General features: G+C 41.8%; 1 protein-coding gene across 10 annotated transcripts in view; it reads left to right on the top strand.

Moving 5' to 3' along the window:
• ZBTB20 (zinc finger and BTB domain containing 20) overlaps nucleotides 1–24,672 on the top strand; it is an 820,737-nt gene that overhangs the window by 732,730 nt on the left and 63,335 nt on the right. For all 10 annotated transcript variants that reach the window (XM_022556467.2, XM_022556072.2, XM_022556534.2 and 7 more), the window contains 2 exons: nucleotides 16,856–16,956; nucleotides 24,231–24,394. In XM_022556467.2, the coding sequence (XP_022412175.1) occupies nucleotides 24,384–24,394 (11 nt within the window). In that variant the 5' untranslated portion in view covers nucleotides 16,856–16,956; nucleotides 24,231–24,383. The remainder of the gene's footprint in view (nucleotides 1–16,855; nucleotides 16,957–24,230; nucleotides 24,395–24,672) is intronic.

The following is a 24,672-nucleotide window of genomic DNA, read 5'->3' as shown; positions in this document are numbered from 1 at the left end:
GTATAATTGCTTTACAATGTTGTGTTAATTTCTGCTGTATAACAAACTGAATCATCTATATGCATACATATGTCCCCATATCCCCTCCCTCTTGCATCTCCCTCCTGCCCTCCCTATCCCACCCCTCTAGGTGTTCACAAAGCACTGAGCTGATCTCCCTGTGCTATGTGGCTGCTTCCCACTAGCTATCTATTTTACGTTTGGTAGTGTATATATGTCCATGCCACTCTCTCACTTCGTCCCAACTTACCCTTCCCCCTCCCCGTGTCCTCAAGTCCATTCTCTACATCTGTGTCTTTATTCCTGTCCTGCCCTTAGGTTCTTCAGAACCTTTTTTTTTTTTAGATTCCATATATATGTGTTAGCATACAGTATTTGTTTTTCTCTTTCTGACTTACTTCACTCTGTATAACAGACTCTAGGTCCATCCACCTCGCTACAAATAACTCAATTTCATTTCTTTTTATGGCAGGAGTATTTTTTAAAGCTTTTTTCCCCTGAGTGTTAGAATGTTTTCTTATACTCCCTTAACTGAAGTAAATTATTCAAACAGAGCTGTTTTGTTTTATTTGTTTGTTTTTGTTTTTGCAGCTTTATGCTTACCAGGGATTTCATAAACAAGTTGGAAGAGAAAAAATAGTCGGGACATAAATATAGAAATAACCCAATCTGATAAGCTTGCATGAGCATGAGTGAGGGTCTGTGATGAGGACGAGAAGAATCTTCGTCAGTGACGGAATGATTGTGTTTTTAATGTTAGGCGTGTAAGTCTGATTTGAGAAGAGACACGGATATGGAAAGAAAGAGAGTTATTCCACTATCATTTTATCATGTACACAAGGAAAACTGACTTGAAAGTTTACTATGTGACTTCTAGAACCTAGAAACCTAAAACTCAGTGCAAACCACATAGACACAGATGAAGGGAAAGCCACCTGTTTACCAAAACAAGAGGAAGGGGGAATTACTTTTTTTACTTTAAACTCCTCAAATGCTACAACTGCAAAGAATCTTAAAGACCATCACATCCAACACTCCCATTTTAAATAGGTGAAAAGTGAGACTCAGGAGAAGTTTGATGATTTGTAATATCTACAGCAGTTGACAAACATGGCTGGGGACCCACATCGTCTGATCTACAGGCAGATGCCTTCCAGCCAAACACTGTCATTTCTTCAGTTTCTCTGCAGTCGTTTTGGAGAACTCTAACTTTGTCTTATCCTACCAGCCTTGCTTTGTGTCTCTTGATTATCAACAAGCTTCTTAATTAATTGCTTTGAAGTTTATTTTAAAATAATAAATTGCTGGATTCTTAGAAACGGTTCTAAAAATTAAGATGGGTTCTCAGAAGTATTCTGAGTATTCTACAAATACAGAGAAGCTCACTAGATAAATATAGATGCCTCTTCATCAAAATCCTATCATTCCTATAAAAATGGCATGATCATATTATTAGATTTTTCAAGGTTTCTAGAGTTCTAGACCTTTGTTGGAAAGCATAAATAGGTCAGACCAGATCTGCTTAGGTATCCCCTCTGAACTGTCCCTGGATGTTCCTAAACTGAGGTGCCTTTGTAAGGAAGTCCTTCCCACTGCCAGCTCCTGCTCTCATCCGCATGGCCAGTTACTACATACTGATTGCCTATCAGGTTGAAAAAAGGCTGTACTTCGTGTTTTACTGATATTTCATTCAGTGTTAGAAGAGAAAGAACATGGTGAGAGTCTGGCGTAGCCCAGCTCCCTTCTGTGAATAGAGAGTCCATCACTGACATTAGGCATTCAATAAATGCTTATTGAAAGGGGGAAAAAGCATCCATCATGTTTCTTTTTCAAAAAAATCTCTGGGTCATTTGAAAATATTACCTCTGAGCTTCTGATACAATGTCTTGTGGTTTGTTGCACCACATACGGTTATTATGATCTACTTGTCAGCCACAATCCAGAAATACTCTTACTGTTGCAGCGCAAAATAATATAATAATCCACTCTTACATTTTAAATGTGTCTGGCCCACCGAGTCCTAGCTCGGGTGCCAAACACACCGTTGTGAAGGAACTGGCTGACATAGTGCCCTGAAATACCAGGTGAGTGTAATCTCTTCACACATGCATAGAAGAGCCTGGCTTTTGAGACCACGAAAAGGAGAAGAGGCAAATTATCTGCTCTTCCAGCAGCAGGAATCATTCAACAATAGTAGTCAGTGGGAAAAGTCTTTTGTGAAAGAAACTGTGGTGTCTCGTGGCTGTTTTTATTAAAACATTTAGTTCACCAGCATACCAACTCAAAGAGCAATTTAATTCACAAAGTGAATGAAATAAGAGTCTAGCCCCGTCAGCTACATTCCACTGCTGTTATGTGGGGTGATTTAGTGGTCAAGATCCCTACTATTCTGCATTTGGATATTTGTGAGGAAAACCTAGAACTCATTTCCTTCAGAAACCATATCCACATGGCACGTAGCAAGTACTACTAGACAGCAGTAGTAAAGGCTTTGTTATCAACTCCTGCCAGGTTTTCAGGCTGGGATAACAGGACATTAGTCATTTTCCTTCCTCTTCCTCTCTCCTCTCTTCTTTTTTTTTTTCTTTTTCTTTCTCTTCTTTCCTCCTTTTATTCAAAACTCTTTTGCTTATGGATGTAGGGAGTATTCCAAAAGGAAATAGGCAGAATAAATACTATTTTGAGGACAACATAACCATTTTGACTTATAACTATATCCATATGCCGTTCTGAATTCCTAAACAGCTGAAGAGCATAGCCCAGGTGCTGGCCCTTAAAGTAGGTGTGTCCTAGGGCATTCTTTGATTTGAACTAGCCGAGCCCACTGTTTCATGTTATTGAACAGTCAAAACAGAGAAGGAAGTTTTCCATCTGTGGTCCCAGCCCAAATGAGTGACAGGATGTAGCCTCTCTCTGTAATTTTCCATGAAGTCCTCCCCTGGTCCAATTTCTATGATATCTAGAGCTACTGGGCTCCTGGGAATGCACACTCCAAAAACATAGCCTGCAGTGATTTGTCTTAGGATGGCCATGATGAGGCAGTGAGGAAATGGAGACATGCCTGTTACAAATTTAGATTATTTTTTCCTCATACACTTTTTAACTTGCTATCTAGAGCCATTTTTTTCTCAGTCAGATGGGTGGTTTAAAGGAAAACTTACATTCATAATTTTTGAGTCATTTTTTTCCAGGCTGTCCTTTTATTTTGCTTCTTGGTCATCACTTTAACGGGTGGTGGAGTGGGGATCATGTAAAAAAGACCTCATCTTGTCTTACAAGGCAGAGATTATGCTCATGGGGGAAATACAGGCCTTCAGATACAAGGTTCTCCCTCCCAAAGAAAGTGGCTCAGATAACAGTACCCAACAAGGTATAGCCTGACAAGTGGGACATTGCAGCCATGTTTTCAGTGTTTCACTCTCTAGAATATTATGCAATGACTGTAGCCAAGAACCTTTGAAATATCTCTATCTGGTCACACAAAAAGGAGAGAAGAAAAAGTCCTTGGAAAATTAAACCTATCTGGTGCAAGCTAGTTGCAGATCTGGTGAAACTTCTACCTTCTTCCTATCCCCTGCACACCCTCCCATCGCTGGAGATTGGGGGTTTTATACAGTAATAGGATGCTAGAGAAGGTGTCTATCTGGCGTGTTTGGATTCCTTGCTGTTTCAAATACTTTGAAGAAGAATGCTTGATTCCTGCAGTTTATAAAACTAGTTTAGTTAAACATGTTGGTCATCAGGCCCTGCGATGCATGATTATTCAATATGTTTTAAAATTGCCCCAAAAGTCAATCGTGCTGTCCCCTTTCTCCCTCTGCTGCCTGTCTCACTTTACTGTGAGGCACTGGAAGTAGTGTGTGCGTGTATGTCTGGGAGAAGACAGACTCCCTACCTGTAAATGGCTTGCTATTATTAGACTTGCAGTTACCAGGGGTTATATAAGACAATTGAAGCTCTGTTTTTTAACAGAGACATGATTCATGCTGCTTGTAGTAACAGTAACCACCTCCAAACGAGACAGAAACCAGACGCAGACAAAGGCTGGAGAAATCAATGCCGACTCAGTACAGCCACTCTGCTGATACCCTCTGCCTTTCAATCAGAGCACTTAGGTTATCAGGAGAGGAGGCTCCCGCTCTTTCTGGGTCTGTTCTGTCTCCTGGGACTACCAGGCGAAATCATGTGGGCTGGAGCTGTGTACAAGAGAAAACTGGGCCTCGGGAGCAGGAATGTCTGACCTCCCTCCCCAGCTTCCTGTACATCACTCCCCAGGGTCTCCCCCGTGTTTCAGACACACCTGGAGGAACAGTGCTTGTTACCTGCACTGTGGCTCAGAATTCTCTGTGGCTTCTACTCAGCAAAGTTGGAACTTGAGTGTTTGGCTCACCCATTCAAGTAACTTTGCTCCAGTGACACTGCAGCACGCTGGAAGGGGAAAGGATGGAGTGAGATTTGAGCTGCTGCCAGTGCTTTAGTACAGCTTCTCCTCAAACCTGAATGGAAGTGGACTGGCTGTGTTTGTAGACACACATGGGGCCCTTTCCTAATTCCTCCAGTAGCCGTTCTTTGAGACTACACTGATTCAATACTTCACAGAATGCAAAGCATTTCCACATACATCAGCTTATTTTAGCCTCACAACTTTGGGAGATAGGCCAAGCACATTATTAATCAATACCATTTTACAGGTGAGAGGTTTTATGGCTGGAAGGTAATTATGTCATTCATTGTTTCCTTGCTTATGATTTTATAAGACTCAGAAAAGTTAGTGACTTGACCATGATCACACAACTAGTACTTATCAGATCCAAGAAGACAAGGTAGTTCTTCTGATTCTCCATCTAGTACTCTGCTTCTCGGATTTGCTACAAAGCTTGTTGGCAGCCATGGCATTTGGGGGATAAAAAAGGATTTTCTGCTGAAAACCATGGTTTTTAGATTTAAGCTCTTCTGCTTATTAGCTGGGCAACTTAAACCTCCCTCCCCCACCCCAGACTTCTCATCTGTGCAACTCGTGGTGGGGAGAACTCACTTTTAAAGAGTGGCCATGAAAGTACCACGTAAGCTCTGATGGGTCTAAATCAGTGCAAAGATTGCCGGTAGTATCCCCCCATCTCCACCACGTGTGACATCAGAAGAGAGATGCAGAGATCTCAAATTTCACCAAGAACATAAAAGTAAACTATTTTTACAAAAAAAAGAAGAAATTAAGATACTTTACTGCAGAAACTGCCCATGGCTCTCAGAAAGCAACAGCCTTGACCCAGTGGCCTGTGACACATTCAAAAGTCAGGCTACCCTTCATTTTTACTCTCAAGTGTGTAAATTGTTCAGAAAGCAACTCTAAACAGGGACATGACAGAAAATTAGCTAAGCCATTTAGCTTCACCCACCCAATAATCTCCCACAATAAAAATTCCAGTTTTAAAAATGCGTATTATTGATTACTACTAATAATAAATAATACATTGTTATGAATTTTAACTAAGGACCAACACAGAACTTTCTATTATAGCATTTTTACCATTATCCTACTATTTTCATACATTATATAATACAATATATACCTATTTTGAAGTAAGCCTAAGTAAACATTTTAACTTATAAATAGTTTTCAATTAAATCTTTGGTTTTTATACCACTTTTTATCCAGGAAGATAGCAAAATACTTCACAAACTATACTTTAATGAAATTCATTTTCTCCTCTACCAAAATGTGAAAATCATATGATGCTACAGTTTTAAGGAAGAAAGCTATACTCTGTTTCTCTCATAATCAAACTCCCTGACTGGGCATCAAGAGACCAAATGTTTAGTCCTAGCCTCACTACAAACTCACTATTAGGGAATCCATTAAGTCCTAACTTCAGAATACATTTTATCTGAAAAACTCAAAGTCCCTTAATATCTGGTTATTGCACACTCGCCTGAGACTTAAAATCTGCTCAGTGGTCTATGTGGTGTGGCAGAAAAAGAGCTTTACAAGAATGATGGAATTCATTGTTTGGGGGTAACATGTTGTGCTAGCGGCAGCCAAGCTGTCTTAACTTCGTCAATGCAACGTGTCTCCAGATTGACCCAAAGAGATAGAGGCTGGAAGATGCCTGGAAGGCAGGAGCACGTTCAGTCCTTTGACATCCTGCAGGTGGTTGCTACCCTGCAGAATGGCATATTCTGTGTCCCAGGCATGGTGATAAGCAGTGGATCCTCGCACAAGACCGACTTCCTTGTGCAGGAAAAGAGGCTTTCCTTTATCATTCAGGTACACGATTTAATGCTCATGAATGATGATTTCCTCATTGGTAGAGAGGCATTTGTTCCACTGGTTCCTTTCATGGGTCCTCTGATGGTCCTAGATTCTTTTAGTCTTCTCTCCATTTGGAGTCAACTAATGCAAAGTCTCATCTTCACCTAAGAACAGAGCTGCCTTTGCTCTTCTAGATCTAGCCTTCATCTCCCCAAAGCATACATGTTACCATTTGTGGAGGTGATGATGGTAATACTGGATGGTGTTTCTTCCCCACAAGGCGGTGGTACATTCACCTGGGCCTTTAGCATATTAAACTGACCCCATAGCTACAGAAATCAAGTTTTGACCTAACATGCCCCAGTGTTAACTATTTCTGTTCACGACCTCTAATAATATGATTATAACCCCCTAGTATTGCACAAAGGGCCACCCTAGGTGCTGGAGTTTTTATAATGCGTAAACCAAGGTCTATGTCCTAGAGAATTTACATTCTTACCAGTGATAGAGGACACAGGGGTTAAACTACAACCATTTATCTAAGTGTTAAATGAGTAGCAGAGGTCAGCATGGGCTGAGACAGTTTTCATAACAGATACATGATTGATACAGGCCTTGAAAGAAAGGAAAGGCCTAGATAACAAAAAGGTCATAGAGGCATTCCAAGCAGCCAAAATGGTATGTTCAGAGGCTCAGAGACACGAACGTGCTTAGTCTTTCTGACATTCTGTAAGTTAACCAGTTTAGACCAAATGGAGTATTGATGGAAAGGAAATCTGAGAGGGCTTATTTGATACAGATTCAGTGGACTAACATACCCAAGCTAAAGAGTTTAGAGCCAGGGAAAATCCATCAAAACATCTTCTCTAGGCATATTCTGAAGTTAATAAATGTGCCAGTAGAAAGATGGGGGAGTGGGGGATGGTTCTGTAATCCAGTAAGTTTGGACAATGCTGGGGTCTTCAACACCTTTAATATCCTTATGGGCATTATGAGTTTGTAAGAGAGACATATAGTATTCTGTGTTTCCTGTATTTGTTTGACCAACGAACTTTTTTTGAGGTTCATCTTGAGGTTCTAGTGTTCTATAAAACTCACTTTGAGATATACCAGCTGTAAAGATTTTGAAGGGCAGGCGTAGATGACAGGGCAAAACACTATACTGTTACAATTAATTTAGTACTGTTATGAAGTACTAATAGTACTACTGTTTTTTTCTGTCTTCAAGTACAGAAAAAAAAAAAAAGATATCACTGATGGAACCAAAGGGAAAGATAGAGATCAGAAGTAGAGAGGATAAACTCCAAGATAGGAGGAGAATGTAGAAAAAGGTAAAGATATATCTTGAGGAAACAAAATGATAAAACTTCAGAGATATTGGAGAAGGAGATGAGAGCCAGTCAGTGAGCTCACCACACTGGATGCTCTAGATCCTCTTACTAATGTAGGAGGCAAGGTCATCAACTGAAAAAGAGAGTGAAGAATGAGACTTGATAAAGTAAAACGTATGAAGAAAAACTACTGTAGGCTTGTACTCAGAAACAACACTGAGCAAGGAGTACGGGTACAGATGGCATGCATGTGCAGGGTTTCGTACTGAGAGTGGGAGGGAATGGTGAGTGGTGATATGGACTCATAACTGAATAACATAAGAAGAGGCCCTGTACATAGAAGGCCAGGGGAGCAAGGAAATCTGGAGAGTTGTTGAGAATAGTGCTGAAATGGTTGATCACTGGGTAAGGTCAGACTGGACAAATATCCGGTGAAGCCAGCAGGAGCCTACTAATGGACCAGGTGAAAAGAGTAGGTTCCTTAGGCATTAAGGAAGGGGGATTCTCAAGCTGGGGTTAGAACACTTGAGGTCAAATGTGAGGCCTCAAAAGAGTAATTTGGAATGAGAACGAGGGCTAAGAAATAGCTGAAAGAGATGATGATAAAGGTCTGTCGAAAAGGTAATGGGTTTTAGGTTGACATATTAATGAAAGTAGGGAGGGAAAACATAAATCAAGCATAGAAGGTTTTGGACAAGTTTTAAAAAAGATTGAAGAAGGCATTAGTGGACCATGATGGAGAATCTAATACCATAAGCCTATGAGGAGGACCTCAAATAAACCGCAGTGAAATGAAGGCAGGGGATCAGTTGTTTAGTGATCACAGCTTGGTGTAGGTTAAGCCCCAAAGCATTGTGGTTAAAACCTGGCCCTAGAGCCCTGCTTTGTTACCCTCTAGGTTCGTGATCTATGGCAAAGAAAACCCTTCACCTTCCGTAAACATCTGCTTCCTCATCTATAAAATCAGAACATGATTCCCATCTCTGAAGAGTGAGTGCAAGAGAGAAGGTTAAATAACGTATAGAAAGTGCCAAGCACAAGACTTGCTGCGCGGTAAGCGTCTAATACGGGTAGCCAGACTACTATGGAGGTGATGAAAGCAGGAAGAGGGAAGGGACTTTCCTCTTGGAGACAGTGACCATGTGTTCTTCTGGCTAATGCCATTTTGATGCTTCTCCATTTAGCCACACATGCGATGATTAGTCCAGAAAACATACTCAGTGCGAGGGGCAAAGCACAGATAACTCCGATATAACGCCAAATAACATGCTGCACCCTAAATTGTTCTCATGCTGGAATCCTCATTACGGAGGTTAAAGCGACCTTATGACCAGGTCCTGCGGCAGCCTTCTTGGACCGGAAGACTCCAGTATCAAATGACTTAGAGAAGGGGTTTCCATCACCAGGTATTCATTAAAACCAGAAAAAGTATCATCATATGTATAAACACCTATATATGTGTATATATGCATAGGTATGTGTGTATGTATATATCTATATCTACATATCTATCTCTCACCTGGTCCCAAAGATCTTTTATTTTAAAAACAAAAATCAACTGTACCTGACAACACTAAGGCTCCTGGGATGTGCAACTCTTATTAACAGAGTTTATTAATTGTCAAAGAGGAATCAAAATCCCTGTAGAGAAAATTAACATAGATTTAAAGGGACAAACAGTGAGTGGGACCTTCTTTTGGCAGGGCTATCCCAGGGGTCCTCAGGCCACCAGAGGTACTTCTTCTGGACATGGGTATTAACTAGTGATTAATTAAGGAGCTAAAATTTTTTTAAGTAAAACATTTCTTGTAGCATCAAAAAGCTGAAGATGGGGTTCCTGATTAGTTTTGCTGGCCATGATTGGCGCCTTATTCATTAAATGGTTTTCTCATCAGTTTCCAGGGAGGTGGGTTTGGTAATCTAGACTTGGGAATTTGTTTCAGGTAATTAGTTAAAAAGTTAAAAGTCAAACAGATTTCTTTAACAGGTTTAGTGGTTTAACAGGTTGATGAGCTACTTAATTCCCACATCTTTCTTCTCAGGGGACTATTAGAGTTTTAAAGGACTTTTAAAATCATAAAATTCACCTCCTTTTCTTACAGATGAAAAAGCTGAGCCACCTAGTGGTTAAATGACTCATCCAAGGTCATGCAGCTAGTTCTATGATTTTGCTCTTTCTTTCCTTACTCTTACTTCTTTTTAACGCTCTCCTTTTCTCTTTCACCAACATTCTCTGCACTCACAACCATCTCTCTGTTGATTATTTCTTGCATTTATCCTTGCTTTATGAAATTTCCTGTGCCTCAAATTATGAGCTAGTGGGTCTTTGCCAATTAGTAACCCCCCACCACTAATTCATCACTACATTTGGGGTGAAAAAGGAGGGAAGTGAACAATTTTACATTTACTGTGATCTTTGAGACAGCTTTCTCTACACCTGGGAATCGCTGTTAGACAATTAAGGTTAGTAAAGCTCATTGAATTTCTCAGAGGAAAGGTGTTATTTGAATTATTACCAGATACTATTGTTAAAAATAACAATAATGTAAAAAAATAGGAACTCCATATGTTAGAGACATTATCATTTTAATTTCCAGTTGTGGGATCCAGAAATGATTTTTTTTTCATGATGTGCTCTGTGCCAGAAACTCCTTGAATTATGTCTAATGCCTGATGACCTGACAAACTGGCCCAATCAGAAGTCAGGCATGCCATGTGAGCTGTTAGCCAAGTTTTTCAGCTTGAACTGCTCCTTTGAAAACAACCCTCAGTAGGAAGGTGAGTGTCAGACATAGGACCTGTGGTACCAGATCAGTGCCATCAGCATCACCTGGGAGCTTGTTAGAAATGTAGAATCACAGACTCCATCCCCAGGCACGCTGAATCAGAAATCTTGGGTGATTCATCTGTTCATTAGAGTTTGAGAAAACCAGTACAAGGCATCCTCATCTTCAAATAGAAAGAAGCTAGGAAGGAGTTATACTTATTGATAGTTTCTGAAAGAGTTCCTTCACCTGAGGTCTGTACTCCCAGTTCTTTCAGTGACTCTGAACCATTATGGAAATAACATAAACCTGTTTCTTGTGCTGAAATCACAGTGGGAACTAGAAATGTGTCCATACTGTGTTGGAGCAGTTGTTGTGTAGTAAAAAAAATGCACAGATTTATAGTCAGAAAGATCTGGGTTTGAATTCTGGCCTCACTACCCACAGCTTTCTAATCTTGGAGTGGTTTATTAAGCACTCTGAGCCTCACTTTTCCACATCTGTAAAATGGGTATACTAACACCTACAGCACGACATTGCTGTGCGGATTAAATAAGAATGAACTTACACATAAAAATTCCTCATGCAGTCCCTAACGACATTTAGACATCTAACAAATTATTGTTACTATTATCTTTTTTGTAAGCCTTTGTCAGAGAAGCCCCATCTGTCATTTTAGAATGATTTGGTGTGATTTCCAAAGGGGAATGGCCATACTGAAATGAGATCTCCGCAGAAAGTTCCTCGCAGCAATCTGTGGCAGTGTGTTACATAACAGCTCTGCTCTCTAAGGGCTTCCGAGACAGATCTGCAGAGCTGTCAACAATACAGCAGTCTGGAATGGAAATGACCCACTGTCTCTTCTGCCTCTGGCACCATTCAGAACCTTGCCAGCTGGGCTCCCAGGGCAGAGTCTTTATTACAGTGATGATGTAAGTGGCAGAGAGAATAGCTGGATTTCCAGATTCTGGGAAAAATGTATGACCCCAGCAGCCTTTTACCTTTCGATTTAAAAACTGAGTACACTGGATATGGACGCCATTGAAAAAGGATAAATATGAAACCTCTTAAAGTCATTTTCACTGAGTCTTTTTTAGAGTATAACTACTCTTTAAGTAATGAAATATGACACACCATGCAATCGTTCTAATTAAAAACCCTTGGGTGTGTGCTAAGGCAAGAGGGAAATAAGAAGAAGGAGAGAGGCGACAATTTGCCCAAAAGTGAAAGGAAAATCATAGCAAGAGGATGTGGAGCTGAGAAAGAGGAGTGTGATTAAAGGACAGAAAGATTATGTCTCCATTTAATTATAAAATGCACAATTTAAATCGAATGTTAGACCTACTTAAAATGCACACTTATGTAATTACACAATGGGTGTGTATGCTTCCAGGCGATTTTTCACTGCAATGTACTAGACATATCGACCAGTGATTTCCTTTATCATTTTAATGTAGTTGCCAAGGGAAGAAAAGAGAAGGAAGCTCTGTCTGGTGAAGGGTTGATAACTGTCCAGCCATGTGATGGTTTAGTAAGAACTATGAGGAACTCTTGGGCTTCCCTGGTGGTGCAGCGGTTGAGAGTCCTCCTGCCGATGCAGGGGACACGGGTTCAAGCCCTGGTCTGGGAAGATCCCACATGCCGCGGAGCAACTAGGCCCATGAGCCACAACTACTGAGCCTGCGCGTCTGGAGCCCATGCTCCGCAACGGGAGAGGCCACAACAGTGAGAGGCCCGTGCACGCGATGAAGAGTGGCCTCCGCTTGCTGTAACTGGAGAAATCTCTCACACAGAAACGAAGACCCAACACAGCCAAAAATAAATAAATAAATAATAATTAAAAATTAATATCTGCTCATAAAAAAAAAAAGAACTATGAGGAACTCTTGAGCCCAATTTGCTGTCTACGTGGGTGTTACTATTTAATGGATCTCTCAATGCATAGCATGGCTCCACCATAGTGGCCAAAGAGAATATAATGACCAGTACCACGTTTCTCCTCTGGTGAGTAACAGTGAGTAAGGTGCTCACCTGGGGGAGACAGGTGAAGTCTTGTAGGGCCGGAGGCTAGCATTTACGAGCTGAGCTTTTCTGGACAAGTAAAATCTACTGAGATCCCCTGGAAAAGTCTGTTTTCCTCACCTAGGTAAACACTGTTATCCCCACAACGTGTTTTGTTGGGCTTTACATCTTCAGGAGAAAGAAAATGATTCTGTTTGAGAATGAGGCTAGAGAGGAGATTAAACAATTAATGTTTCGTCTACCACAAGAGAAGAACAAGGGACGAAAATTAGAACAGACCTGGGAGCAGTCATCTATCCTTTTCTACGAGTAGATTGGTGATATAATGAAAAGAAAATAAGGAAAAATTTAAACAAGCCTATAGGATAAATACTGGACAAAGAGAGGTGGAAAATGATTTATTGGTGTGGCATAATAGCAAGATTGCCAATACCCTATGTTTCTATAAGATGAATTTAACCATAGAATTACCACAGCATGTTCTCACCAAGAACTTCAGCTGAACCCACTGCTTTTCCAAAGCAAGAGAAATTTCTTCATTCTGCTTTTTCACCCTGAGTTGAATCACCCCAGTGGTATTTGCAGTATTGTCACAATTGTTTCTGCTGATAATGCTAAAAAGTTTGCTTCCTTGTTCTTTAAATCCACCCTCATTTTTTAAACATCAGTTAACTATAAAAGGACATTTATTAGTTTGATTTATTGAAGTGAATAAGTGAAACAAAGTTTTTCTTTTTGTGGAACCCAGTGTATCCTTGCAGGCTATGCACCCAACCCCTCACTCTCTTTGGTCTGGTCATTGCTGATGGTCTGCTGGGTCTATTGGTGCCAAGCAACACTGGTAGATATTCAGAGATTAGTGACCTTTTCTATCAATTGTCATTGCTCAGCTGCTAGTAAGGATGTGGCCTTGAGCAAGTCAGTTCCCTTGATGTCCTCATCTGAAAAAAGAGGGGTTGGAGTAGATGAGTTTTAAGGTCTTTCCAGTTCAATCTCAGCTTCCATGACTCTAAGCAAGCATCTTTATTGCTTTTATTTTCTTTAATAAGCTTTTTATTTTAGAACCTTTTTAACTTTTTACTTTATATTGGAGTATAGTTTATTAACAATGTTGTGAAAGTTTCGGGTGTACAGGAAAGTGATTCAGTTATATGTATACATGTATCCTTTTTCAAATTATTTTCCCACTTAAGTTGTTACATAACGTTGAGCAGAGTTCCCTGTGCTGTATAGCAGGTCCTTGTTGGTTATCTGTTTTAAATATAGCAGTGTGTACATGTCAATCCCAAACTCCCTAACTATCCCTCCCTCCCCACCCTTCTCCCCTGGTAACCGTAAGTTAGTTCTCTAAGTCTATTTTGTAAATAAGTTTATTTGTATCATTTCTTTTTAGATTCCACACACAAGTGATATCATACATTTCTCTTTCTCTGTCTGACTTACTTCACTCAGTATGACAATCTCTAGGTCCATCCGTGTTACTGCAAATGACATTATTTCATTCCTTTTAATGGCTGAGTAGTATTCCATTGTATATATGTACCACATCTTCTTTATCCATTCATCTGTTGGTGGATATTTAGGTTGCTTCCATGTCTTGGCTATTGTAAACAGTGCTGCAATGAACTGTATCCTTTTGGACCATGTTTTTCTCTGGATATATGCCCAGGAGTGGGATTGCTAGATCATATGGTAGCTCTATTTTTAGTTTTTTAAGGAACCTCCATACTGTTCTCTATAGTGGCTGTACCAATTTACATTCCCACCAACAGTGTAGGAGGGTTCCCTTCGCTCCACACCCTCTCCAGAATTTATTGTTTGTGGATTTTTTGATGATAGTCATTTTGACTGCTGCAAGGTGATAGCTCATTGTAGTTTTGATTTGCATTTCTCTAATAATTAGTGATGTTGAACATCTTTTCAGGTGCCTCTGGTCTATCTGTATGTCTCCTTTGGAGAAATGTCTGTTTAGGTCTTCTGCCCATTTTTTGATTGGGTTGTTTGTTTTGATGATATTAAGCCTCATGAGCTGTTTGTAAATTTGGGGGACTAATCCCTTGTCAGTCACATCATTTGCAAATATTTTCTCCCAATCTGTGGGTTGTGTTTTCATTTTGTTTATGGAAAGACCTTAAAGCTCATCGACCCCAACCCCTCATTTTACAGGGAGATTTCCTTTGCTGTGCAAAAGCTTTTGAGTTTAATTAGGTCCCATTTGTTTATTTTTGTTTTTATTTCCGTTACTCTGGGAGATGGATCAAAAAAAATATTGCTGTGATTTATGTCAGAGAATGTTCTGCCTGTGTTTCCTCTAAGAGTTTTATAGTGTCCGGTCTCACATTTAGGTCTTTAATCCATTTTGAGCTTATTTTTGTGTATGTTATTAAAGAATGTTCTAATTTCACTTTTTTACATGTAGCTGTCCAGTTCTCCCAGCACCATTTATTGAAGAGACTATCTTTCCCCTATTGTACACTCTTGCCTCCTTTATCATAGATTAATTGACCATAGGCATGTGGGTTTATTTCTGGGCTTTCTGTCCTGTTCTATTGACCTATATTTCTATTTTTATACCATTACCATACTGTTTTGATGACTATAGCTTTGTAGTATAGTCTGAAGTCAGGGAGCCTGATTCCTCCAGCTCCATTTTTCTTTCTCAAAATTGCTTTGGCTATTTGGGGTCTGAATCAGCAGACATCAGCTAAGCACTAACCTGTGTGCAAGGCATTGCACACTATGGGTACAAAGTAAAAATGGCCTCTGCCTTCAAGAAGCTTGGTGGGGGGAGACAAATTACACAAATATAATTATTAGAGTCCATAGAACGTGGGAAGGGAGTGGTGCAAAAAGTGCTTAAGGATTTGAGAAGGGCACTTTCCTTTGGAAAATGTCTCATAAGTGAGGTGGTGTTTGGATGACCCCTAAAGAAGCTCTATGTAGACATTGGGAAAGGGTAGGAAAGACCATGACCATGGTGGGAACAAGTGGGACTTCTGCAGTGTAGAATGCACTGTAGAAAAAAGAGTAAGAAATTAGATTGGGGCCATGTTGCAGGAGCCTAGAATGCCAAGCTGAGAAGTTTGCATTTAATCCAGTAAGCAAAGAGCAAAGGAGTGATGTGTTTAGAATGGTACTTTAGAACAGTAAATGTAGTGTTGTTGTGAAGGATGGACTAGAGGTAAAGAGGATCTGAGGGAAGGGAAGCTGGTTAGGAGGCACTCACAGAAGTCTAGGCAACAGGTGATAAAAGGATAAATAGGTGTTGGGATAAAAAGTGAGTATTGATTCACAGCCTGAGTAAAAACCACAGGAGGTGGCAGCTGATTGGATATGGGAAATGAAAGAAAAGGAGGAACTAAAGAAGACTCCTCAATTGTAGTCACAAGTAACCGGACAAAGATGGTACCAGTAGCAGGAAATGGGAAGGCTGGAGAAGCAACATATTTTGAGGGAAGGGCAATGAATTCTGCTGGAAACTTTCTGAATTAGAAGTGCCTGTGCAGTGTATGATGGAGATGTGAGCTTCTCAGAGTTAGAGGCCCCATCTTATTCATCTTTTCTAGGTGCCTAATAGAGTCTATGTAAACAATGAATGAATGAACAAACAAGCAAATGAATCAATGAACCAATAACCAGCAGTTATTTAGAATGTAGGTCTGGAGCTCTGTAGACAAGCGAGAACTAAAGATAGCCATGTGGGTGTTCTCTATGGAGAAGTGACTGTTGAGGCCATGGAGGGTGGCTGTGTAGGCAAAGCTTGAGGAGAGAGAGAATCTTGAGGCCTGTCTGCATTTAGGAAACAGGAGAGAGAAGGCAGGCCAGTGGAAAAGGCAGAAGAGAACTGAGAGCGGGAAGTCAGGATGATGCAGCGTCCCAATGAGAAGGGAGGAGAATTTCCAGAATAAAGTGGTCATCAGGGTGCAGTGTGGCCAAAGGGGAAAGTCCTGGGAAAAGACCTCTGGGCCTGAGGCTCTGAGACAGACAAGGGTCCATTCTGTAGCCCCTGAGGCTGAACTCCTCGGGGTTAGAGGATATGGCAGAAAACAGAGGCTGTAGTGAAGGGTGGAGAGAAGGCAAGAGCTCAGAAACATGGCCAGGTCAGTGGGCGTTTTTAAGATAGGCAAGAATCTCAGAGCAGCAATGAGAGAGAGATTGCGGTGGAATGAACACTGGAAGAAGAGTCCGCTGTGGCCAGGCTTCCCCTACCCTCACCCTCCACCTCAACTCCAACTCAGGATCACGTCAGCTCCGCACTGGCGGGTGCTGTTAACAGCTTCACACCAGACAGGCAGTCAGGTGGAAACACTGAAAACGGGGCCTGGACAACGCCCTCTCCATCTCCCTCCCCTGACTCACTGTTCTCGGTGCAAAGTGCAGGACCCGACACTCAAGCAGGTCCCACGGTTCTGGCTCTATAGCATGAGCGATCAGCATCACCTCTTCACTTAACAGCCTTATCTTTGTTTGTTCCTTGTCTGATCCAGATGCAGCCGCTCTCTGCTCCCTGCCCCAATGAACATCTGCACTAGGCCCAAGCCTTGGAGTGATTTACCTGAAGAGTGACACCATTTATTTGAAAACTACTGTGAGTACATTATGCCTCCAATGAAAGGCTTCTTAGTTCACTTTGTTTAATTTTTTTAAAAAACTCACACAATTGTAAGAGCAGATGAAATTTTAGATGGCTTCATCTCTTGGATGCGGCAAGGTAACCAGACTCAGTCCTGAAGAGCCTGCATTGGTTCTCCGCTTCCAGCCTGCAGTGCGCACCCCGGGTAGCATCGCGCCTGCCTCGCTGGGTGGCTGTGCTGAGCTTCATCTGAGCGCACCTTGCAGGGACTGGTGCTGTTCTGCTTGGTCATCTGCGCCTCTGCCTGAAGCGGTGGCCGCTCCAGCCCTATCTGCTTGCTTCTCATCACCCTTCTTTGCCATTCTGTTGAATCTCACTGCAGCTTGTCATTTCACGCCACGCTGGACACATCCGAGAGCCAGCTTTCCGTGCCTGTGTCCACCTGAGATGTAGCTGCATCTCTGTGTCCCATGCTGTGGTCTCCTTGTTATTCAAGGGGGCCAACACCCACCCTTGCAGCTGCGGGCTTCTTCAGCCACATCTCAAACCATTGTGCCCAGGTCAGCTCTGCCCTCTGGATGCATAGCTCTGAGTACTTGATTTAGTTCCCTCCACATCAGACATTTACGTAGGAGAAGTACAACCCTTGCAAGTCAAGTTGCAGAAATAAGTTGAGGTAGGAGCTATGATGCCTACGGAAAAATACTGATGAAAGAGTGACATCAAGTATTCATTGATCATTGCTAGAAGTAACAGATGAATACATGCTCTCTTTTACTAGAAAAGCCAGAAATTTAAATTACTTAGAGGCTATGCATGCAAAATAATTATACATTTTAGAACAAAAACTCATTCTGGTTGTTATATTTACACATTTTCCTATATGGTGTGAAGCAGGTAACGGGATGGTGTTTTACAGACATCTCTGTTACTGGAAAACGCCAAACCTGGGAGACTAACATCCCTCTCAGGCTTCAGGTAGGATTTTCACATTCATATTTTCTACATCTTTAACTATTCTGGCATAAATCAAACCCAAAGGGATGAAGTCAGAGTTTTGTGTTGTTTTATTTTGCATTGCATTTTACCTTTAATGCTGTCAGTCACCTGAATTGTAATTGGTGGTGATGGATATGAAGGCAATAGGCAGGCCTGCCTGGCCAGGTTGGAGGTGGGAACCATTAGGCTGATCTACAGTACCAATGCGTTCGAGGGACTGGGGACTAAGGACATGACAAAAGATCAAAAATAGAGTGTCCTCATTCCATACCCATGCAAGGAACTTGCTTGTGGAAGCACCTTCATTCGTCCTTAAGTTCAAGCGAAAGAATGCATTAGAAATCCCCACATCTGGAGAGTTTTCTGAGTTTTTCCTCATCACAGAGTAACTATTGCCGGTGCAGGTATCACAGGCACACCGGGATGCAGCCTGGTTCCAAAGTTTCAGCCTGGTTTATCCTTTGGGAGGGAAGAGAGTCTTTGCCACTCCTACCTTCCTGTACTGCAGAGAACCCATAACCAGACCTAGAAATCAGGAGCTAAGATTTCCTAAAAATCTCTGGGAAGCCCACAAGGGAGCCGGGCTGTTTGTGCCATTGGACATATTTCCCCTATGCAGAATACCAGTGCCTGCATTCACATTTTGCAGGTCCTAGAGAATGGACAAATTGAGTTCTAATCCTTGCAGCCTTTGCTTTTCAGAAACTCAGCTTCCTCATATGTAAAAGAGAAACAATAAAACTTACAGAGACTTGATAGGTGCAAACCTTCATTCAGTAAGGTGAATATGGTATAAAAATGTGGACTAATTACAAACGTATCCCTCCCTATGGATTCACAATACCTGGGTGAAGTCTCAAGGCCTGGAGGTGGGTAAGGAGAGAGTGAGTGTTAGATTTTAAAGCCTACCCACTCCCACACCAGCTGCACGACTGGGCTCGGCAACCTACTTACCTGGATTGTTGCAATGACTACATGAGATAATGTATATGTAGCGTCTGGCACAGCAGACATGAGTATATTTACTCAGCCAACTAAAATTTACCAGGCATTTACTATGTGCCAGGCACTGTTCTAGGCACTAGGGGTGTGGCAATGAACAGAACAAACCAAAAATCCTTGCTCTCACATAGCTTATGTTCAGTTTTCTTCCCCCATAAATTACAAATAGACAAAACAGGTAAATGGACACTAAGAGAGAACTGATTTCATTTGATTTGCTGTGTCTTTCCTTCCAGAAAGTATAATTGAGAAGAAAAGGGTAAAGGAAATGGAGAGGGGGAAAATAGGTACGCTTATTCATCTCCCCCTCACCCCTGACACACACACACAAAACCCCAGAACATTCTCTGCCCTGATGCATGGCCCAGGAGACCGACCTCTCTGGACCACGTTACCTAGGCTGCCTTCTCCTCTGGCTTCCCTTTGAATTTAGGCAATAGGAGGCATCAGCAAGAGACATGAGAGTGGGAGGAGAGTGGGGTCAGGGTATTATGAGTCCAGCCCCTTCCCTACTCCAGTTCTGACTAGACTTAGGGAACTAAGATCCTGACTGATACAGTGAGGGAGAAATATACTGAAAAACATTATAAATCAACCTTGCCAAGAAGGTTGAAAAATTGAGAGAATAAAATATTTTAATCATGAAAACATCTTAAATGGATCTGAGAACATTAGACCAAGCGGTGAAAGGATAAATTGTAGGAAGACGTGATAAGATAGAGTGCCAAGGTTGGTTTCAATGAATAGACCATAGTGCTCAGGTTTGATGGGCTTCTCTAGGCCAACTGTAGCTTGCTTGACCCTCACCTTCAAGAGGAGCGAATAGTGTAGTAGCAGCAGTGACAAACACGTGAACAGAAAGAAGGTGTCAGGGGGGTGATACGGTAAAATCAAAGTGTTGAAGAGTTTGCTTATCCTAGCATTCTTTCTGCCTTTGCTGCAATTACAATCCATTTGCCCCTGCCCAAATCTAGATATTAAAAAAGATAAAGGAAGTGCCTCCTTCTAGGTGAAATGATGAAAACCGCAAAACTGATGCTCTCTGTGAAAGAGCTACCCTCATGGGGCACTGACCGTGTGCCAGCGCTATGCCAATCACTTGACAGGAAGTGTCTCATTTAATCCTCGCATCAGCCCTAGAGGGTATTATTATTTCCATTTTACAGATGAGGAAACTGAGGCCCAGAGAAGCAGAGGATTCTGCCTAGGGTGCACAGCTACTGATGGTAGAGCTCAGTTCTACTACCAACCCCCACTGGGGTGGTTTGTTACCACCTCCCCTTTGCTCCTCTTCCCAAACACTCTACTAAGCCTCTTGCATGTATTATTGGGAAGGAGAGCAAAGAAATAGTTACCACGCCAAAACGATTGGGGTGGGGGAAGGAGTTGATGAGCAAGGTCATGGGTCAAAATTGTCATGATCCAGTGACTGAGTATTTATCAAAAAGACGTTCTGACTAATCCTTTTCCATCCAACCAGGCTGATAAGTGGAAGGCATGTTAATGTGCAGGAGAGGGTGGGAGCCCAGCGAAGAGAGGAAATTGGGAGGGGGGACAGGAGAGAACACTCTTCCCTCAGCAGCCCCCGGAGACTGATGAGAGCTCACACAGATAAAATATTTATTTTCCATATGTTGCCGAAAGCATTGCCATCACTGTATGTGTGCAATATGTGCAAAGAAGTGTGAAATCTATACATCAAATGCCACCGACCTAGTTAATTTCCGTGCATTTAACATGCTTAATGCCTACCATCTCCTCAGTATGTTTTCATGTATATTTCTTGACACATAAAATACGGTCTTAGTAAGGAAAGAGCCAGCATCATCCACAGCCTTACTCACTGCTATGTTTCAGCCCAAAACTTGTTGCCAGGGCCAGCACAATGAGAGTTAAAAACCAGTAGGTCCTGCTGGCTAACTCAGCCTCCCGTCACCTTAAATCGCCTTCCCAGTTCTTGAAGCAGCCTTCTTCTGTAACAGAAATGTCTGTAGTGGGGAGATGAAAATGTTTTTGTTCTCTTTGGACAATTGGGAGATAGAATGTCAGAACTGACCGTTGAAACGCAGGTGCCTGCGGCCACACTTTTTTTGAATGCAGAGCTCCACCCGTGCGGCGGGAGGAAGTGCACAGTGATTGGTCTGTTTCTCTGCGGAAGTGTTCGCGTACACCCAGTTTTGCTTTGCATGTATTTACGAAACATCTGCCCTTTTCTTGTTCTTAAATCCTTCCCCCTCACCAGCCCCCTTTCTCCTTTCTCCCATTTTCTTTCTTTGTTGTCGTTGGCTCGCCTAATTTTTCACTGGAGCTTTCATTTTCCGGTTGAGGGGCGACTTCATCAGAGTGTATAATTTTAACATTGAGGGAGGGAGGGAGGGAGGGAGAGGGAGAGAGAGGGAGAGGGAGAGAGAGGGAGAGGGAGAGGAGAGAGAGGGAGAGGGAGAGGAGAGAGAGGGAGAAAAGAAAGAAAGAGGCTAAGCGGCCGGCCAGAGCTTGGCAAACCAACCTTTGGCATGGTGACCAGAAGGAAGGTTCTGGTGTGGTGGGGAGTTTGTCTGACATGCTGCCTGGAGAGCGCCGGTGTGCTGCTGCCCTCTACAGGCTCCAGGGAATAGTACACAGCCACCGAGGCTTGGAGAGACGCCCTCAGATGTGCTGTGCTTATATAATTCTTTTACACAGCCAAAGAAGGTATTTTCAATTAATTACTACGGGACTTGCTTTTTCCTCCTTAATAAAATATGAACTGCAAAAATAACTGCAAAATAACTGGAAAATAAAATAAAAGGGTCAAAATAACTGCACCTGTGCATGTCTAGATGTAGATTGCTGCCACGTTTTGGTGTTTCTCAGGTCTGGAAAAAGGAGTACAAGAGAACTATTAGAGAGTGAGATGGAAAATGAATTGTTTCTAAGGACAATTAGTGTCTCTCTGTTATCTGTGCAGTTGGGAAACGGCCCAGTGGTCTAAGGACAAGTAAAGTGATATTAGGCAAATGAAGGGCTGAGCCCAAAGGTTGAGTTTTCAGTATTTTCTGTTTGTAGAAGTGGTTTCAGTGCCTCTGTGCTCTGAATGGTCTCCAGAGGTGACCCTTGAGACAACAAACAGGAGAATATGGTGCAAGATGTCAGTTAGAAAGCAGGATCAAATCTAGGGAAGGAAGCAAGGCCATTGATATAAAGAACAATACAACTTTTGCAAAGTTAAAAATAAAAGAGTAATGTTGGTGGGTTGACCACGTACTCATGTTTGAAAGAGGGCTTCCTTAATTCCCTGAAGCACACATCTGAAACTAGCCTAGGCCTTGTTTATGAGTATCAGAAATATTTTTTTTTTCCGTCAAGTGATGTCTGTCAGTGTTTCATCCCGATATTTAAATGATTCATGAGGACCAGCCTAGCTTCAGCGGGCAAAGTGGTCCTACTCTTATCAAATGCACTTCATGGATTCAAAGGAAAAGCAGCCAGTCGATGTAGATTTCCCTGCTGCATAAAGAATAGGAAACTTAATTGGGATTCAGACTATAACTATTTTCAAAATATACTTTAATTTCAACTCAGTTTCATTCCATCAATACACCTATATTGAATGACAGCTTTGTCTAAGCAACTCCACTTAATGGTATACACTAGACAGCAAATCTGGGAGGGCAGAAACCAGGCTTGTTTTATTTCCTAGCCCATGCTGGCACATCATAAACACATAAGTATCTGTGAAATGAATACATGAATAAATGAATAGTGGGAGGGAAGGAAGAAGGAACGAATGGGTGAACACAGGGAGTTCAAAAATAGCTATGACAATTTTTTCACCCTCAGAGAGTTTGCAGTCTCATAGACATGGAATTCACCTTGACTGTCAGCCTAATGTGGTCACCTCAGATTTAGTGAGTCAAAGCTGTGGGAGTAGAGAAGTCAAGGAGGATGGGAGTCAGAAAGTAAACAACAGTCTGAATAAAAAGTGTTATGGTGATAGCAATGGAAATATAGATGTGCAAAATATGAAGGAAGCACAATTGTCAGGACTTGACAAACTGGCTTTAAGGCAGAGGAAGGTGTTTGACCCTGAGGTTTCCAACCCGGTGACAAACCTGGTGACAGACAGCAGTGATAGAAATAGGGACCGTAGAGGAAGCATTGGTTTCCATGGGGAAAAAATGAGTTGGGTTTTGGAAACTTTGATCTCGGATACTTCCCTACACTGAAAACCAGAAACAAGCTCCTTGAAGGTCCATGTAGACCCTCAAGATTTGGGGGTTTGTTCCTTAGTCACCCATTCAACAAAGGGTGGGTAAAGGAATCCAATTTGTTGCTTTGTACTGGCTTCCTCCATCCTGAAAAATATGTCTGAAAGCTCTCCTTCTATTTTCATCTTTACCATGCCATCTCTGCCTCCTGCCCTCTGGAAAAGCAGATTTGATTTCACAACCTGTTGGACCAGAAACACAGCGTGCTAATCATAATACCATATTCTGCAAGGGCAGATTTAACTACCCAGTACAGCAAATTTCAATACAAAAATTCTGTATAACAAGTCCATTGCCATGCTTAGAGAAACAAGGGAAACATGGGAACAGACCTACTTAAAACAAATTCTGTACCACACATATTCTCCTACCGAAAAAATGAAAGAAAGTACTCTTTCTGTTCACCATACACATGATGATAAAAAAGGCACAGAACCAAGAAAATTGGGGGGGGGGGATGTTCAGGATATGACAAGTAATCCAGTTGGGTTTGACTAGGGCCTAGGGTGCATGCAGCATAAGCTAAGTATTTATTCATTTACCTCAGTTGCATGGTTCTAGGGAGAGGAGCTGACTGATGGCTGAGCTGTTTTACTTCTTATTCCTGGTCCCAAACAATTAGTGACAATTACTTTCTAATTCCCTTCACCCATCTCTTTTCAAACACACAGTCCCAAACACACAATCACACTCCCGTACTCCAGGATCATGTACTAAATCAAAAAACAAAGGGAATCTTAAGCTTCACGTGGGTAAAGAGTTGGAATAGAGGATCTCTGTGTGACACCTTCCTTCTTTACCTACTGGAGTCTAAGCTCTTCTTTTCACTTTTCATTTGCTGCTTTAACAAATCCTTTCATCACTACCCCTCTCATCTGTACAACCTGCAAATTTAGATCGTGATTTGAAATTATGTGTTGATCTAAAATAAAATCTAATAACAGCAAGAAAGTTGACTGTTACATAACGTGTTCCATGACTAGAAACTGAAAACTGGAAGGAACCTTTAAGGCCTTCTAATCCAAGCCCTTTATTTTACAGATGAGGAAACTGAAGCCCAGAGAGGTGAAGTGAGGTGCCCAAGGCCACACAGCAAGTTAGAGGCACAGCTAGTACCATAGCTCAAGTCTCCAGACTCCCAGTCCAGTGCTCCTCCCATTACTCCACGGGTCCTGTCTCTAAGCTTCCTGACAAATGCTAGAACGGTAAAACCTCCACTAGTATTTTTCCAGACCATGTTAAAACTCTTAAGGGGGGAGAAAAGGATGCTTTCTTGGATAATGTCAGCCATACGTAGCTCAAGCTGTCTGAAGTTCTGGGACAGGGTCTTTTTATGCAGCCAACAGAGTCCAAATGTGGTGCTGTTTGCTTGGCCCATATGCTTTCATGTGTTCCCAGTTAGGCCATTACTGGAGGGAAAAAAAACAAGAATCAGCTTGTTTTAAAACAAGGGACATACTGGACTCCCTCCCATCCCCCCTCA

The sequence above is a fragment of the Delphinapterus leucas genome, chromosome 4 (assembly GCF_059928025.1).
Source record: "Delphinapterus leucas isolate spDelLeu-1000000601 "Yukka" chromosome 4, BTC_Dleu_Yukka2, whole genome shotgun sequence".
Lineage (NCBI taxonomy): Eukaryota > Metazoa > Chordata > Mammalia > Artiodactyla > Monodontidae > Delphinapterus > Delphinapterus leucas.
The sequence above is the reverse complement of the archived record's forward strand: the minus strand, read 5'-3'. Positions and strand labels throughout refer to the sequence as shown.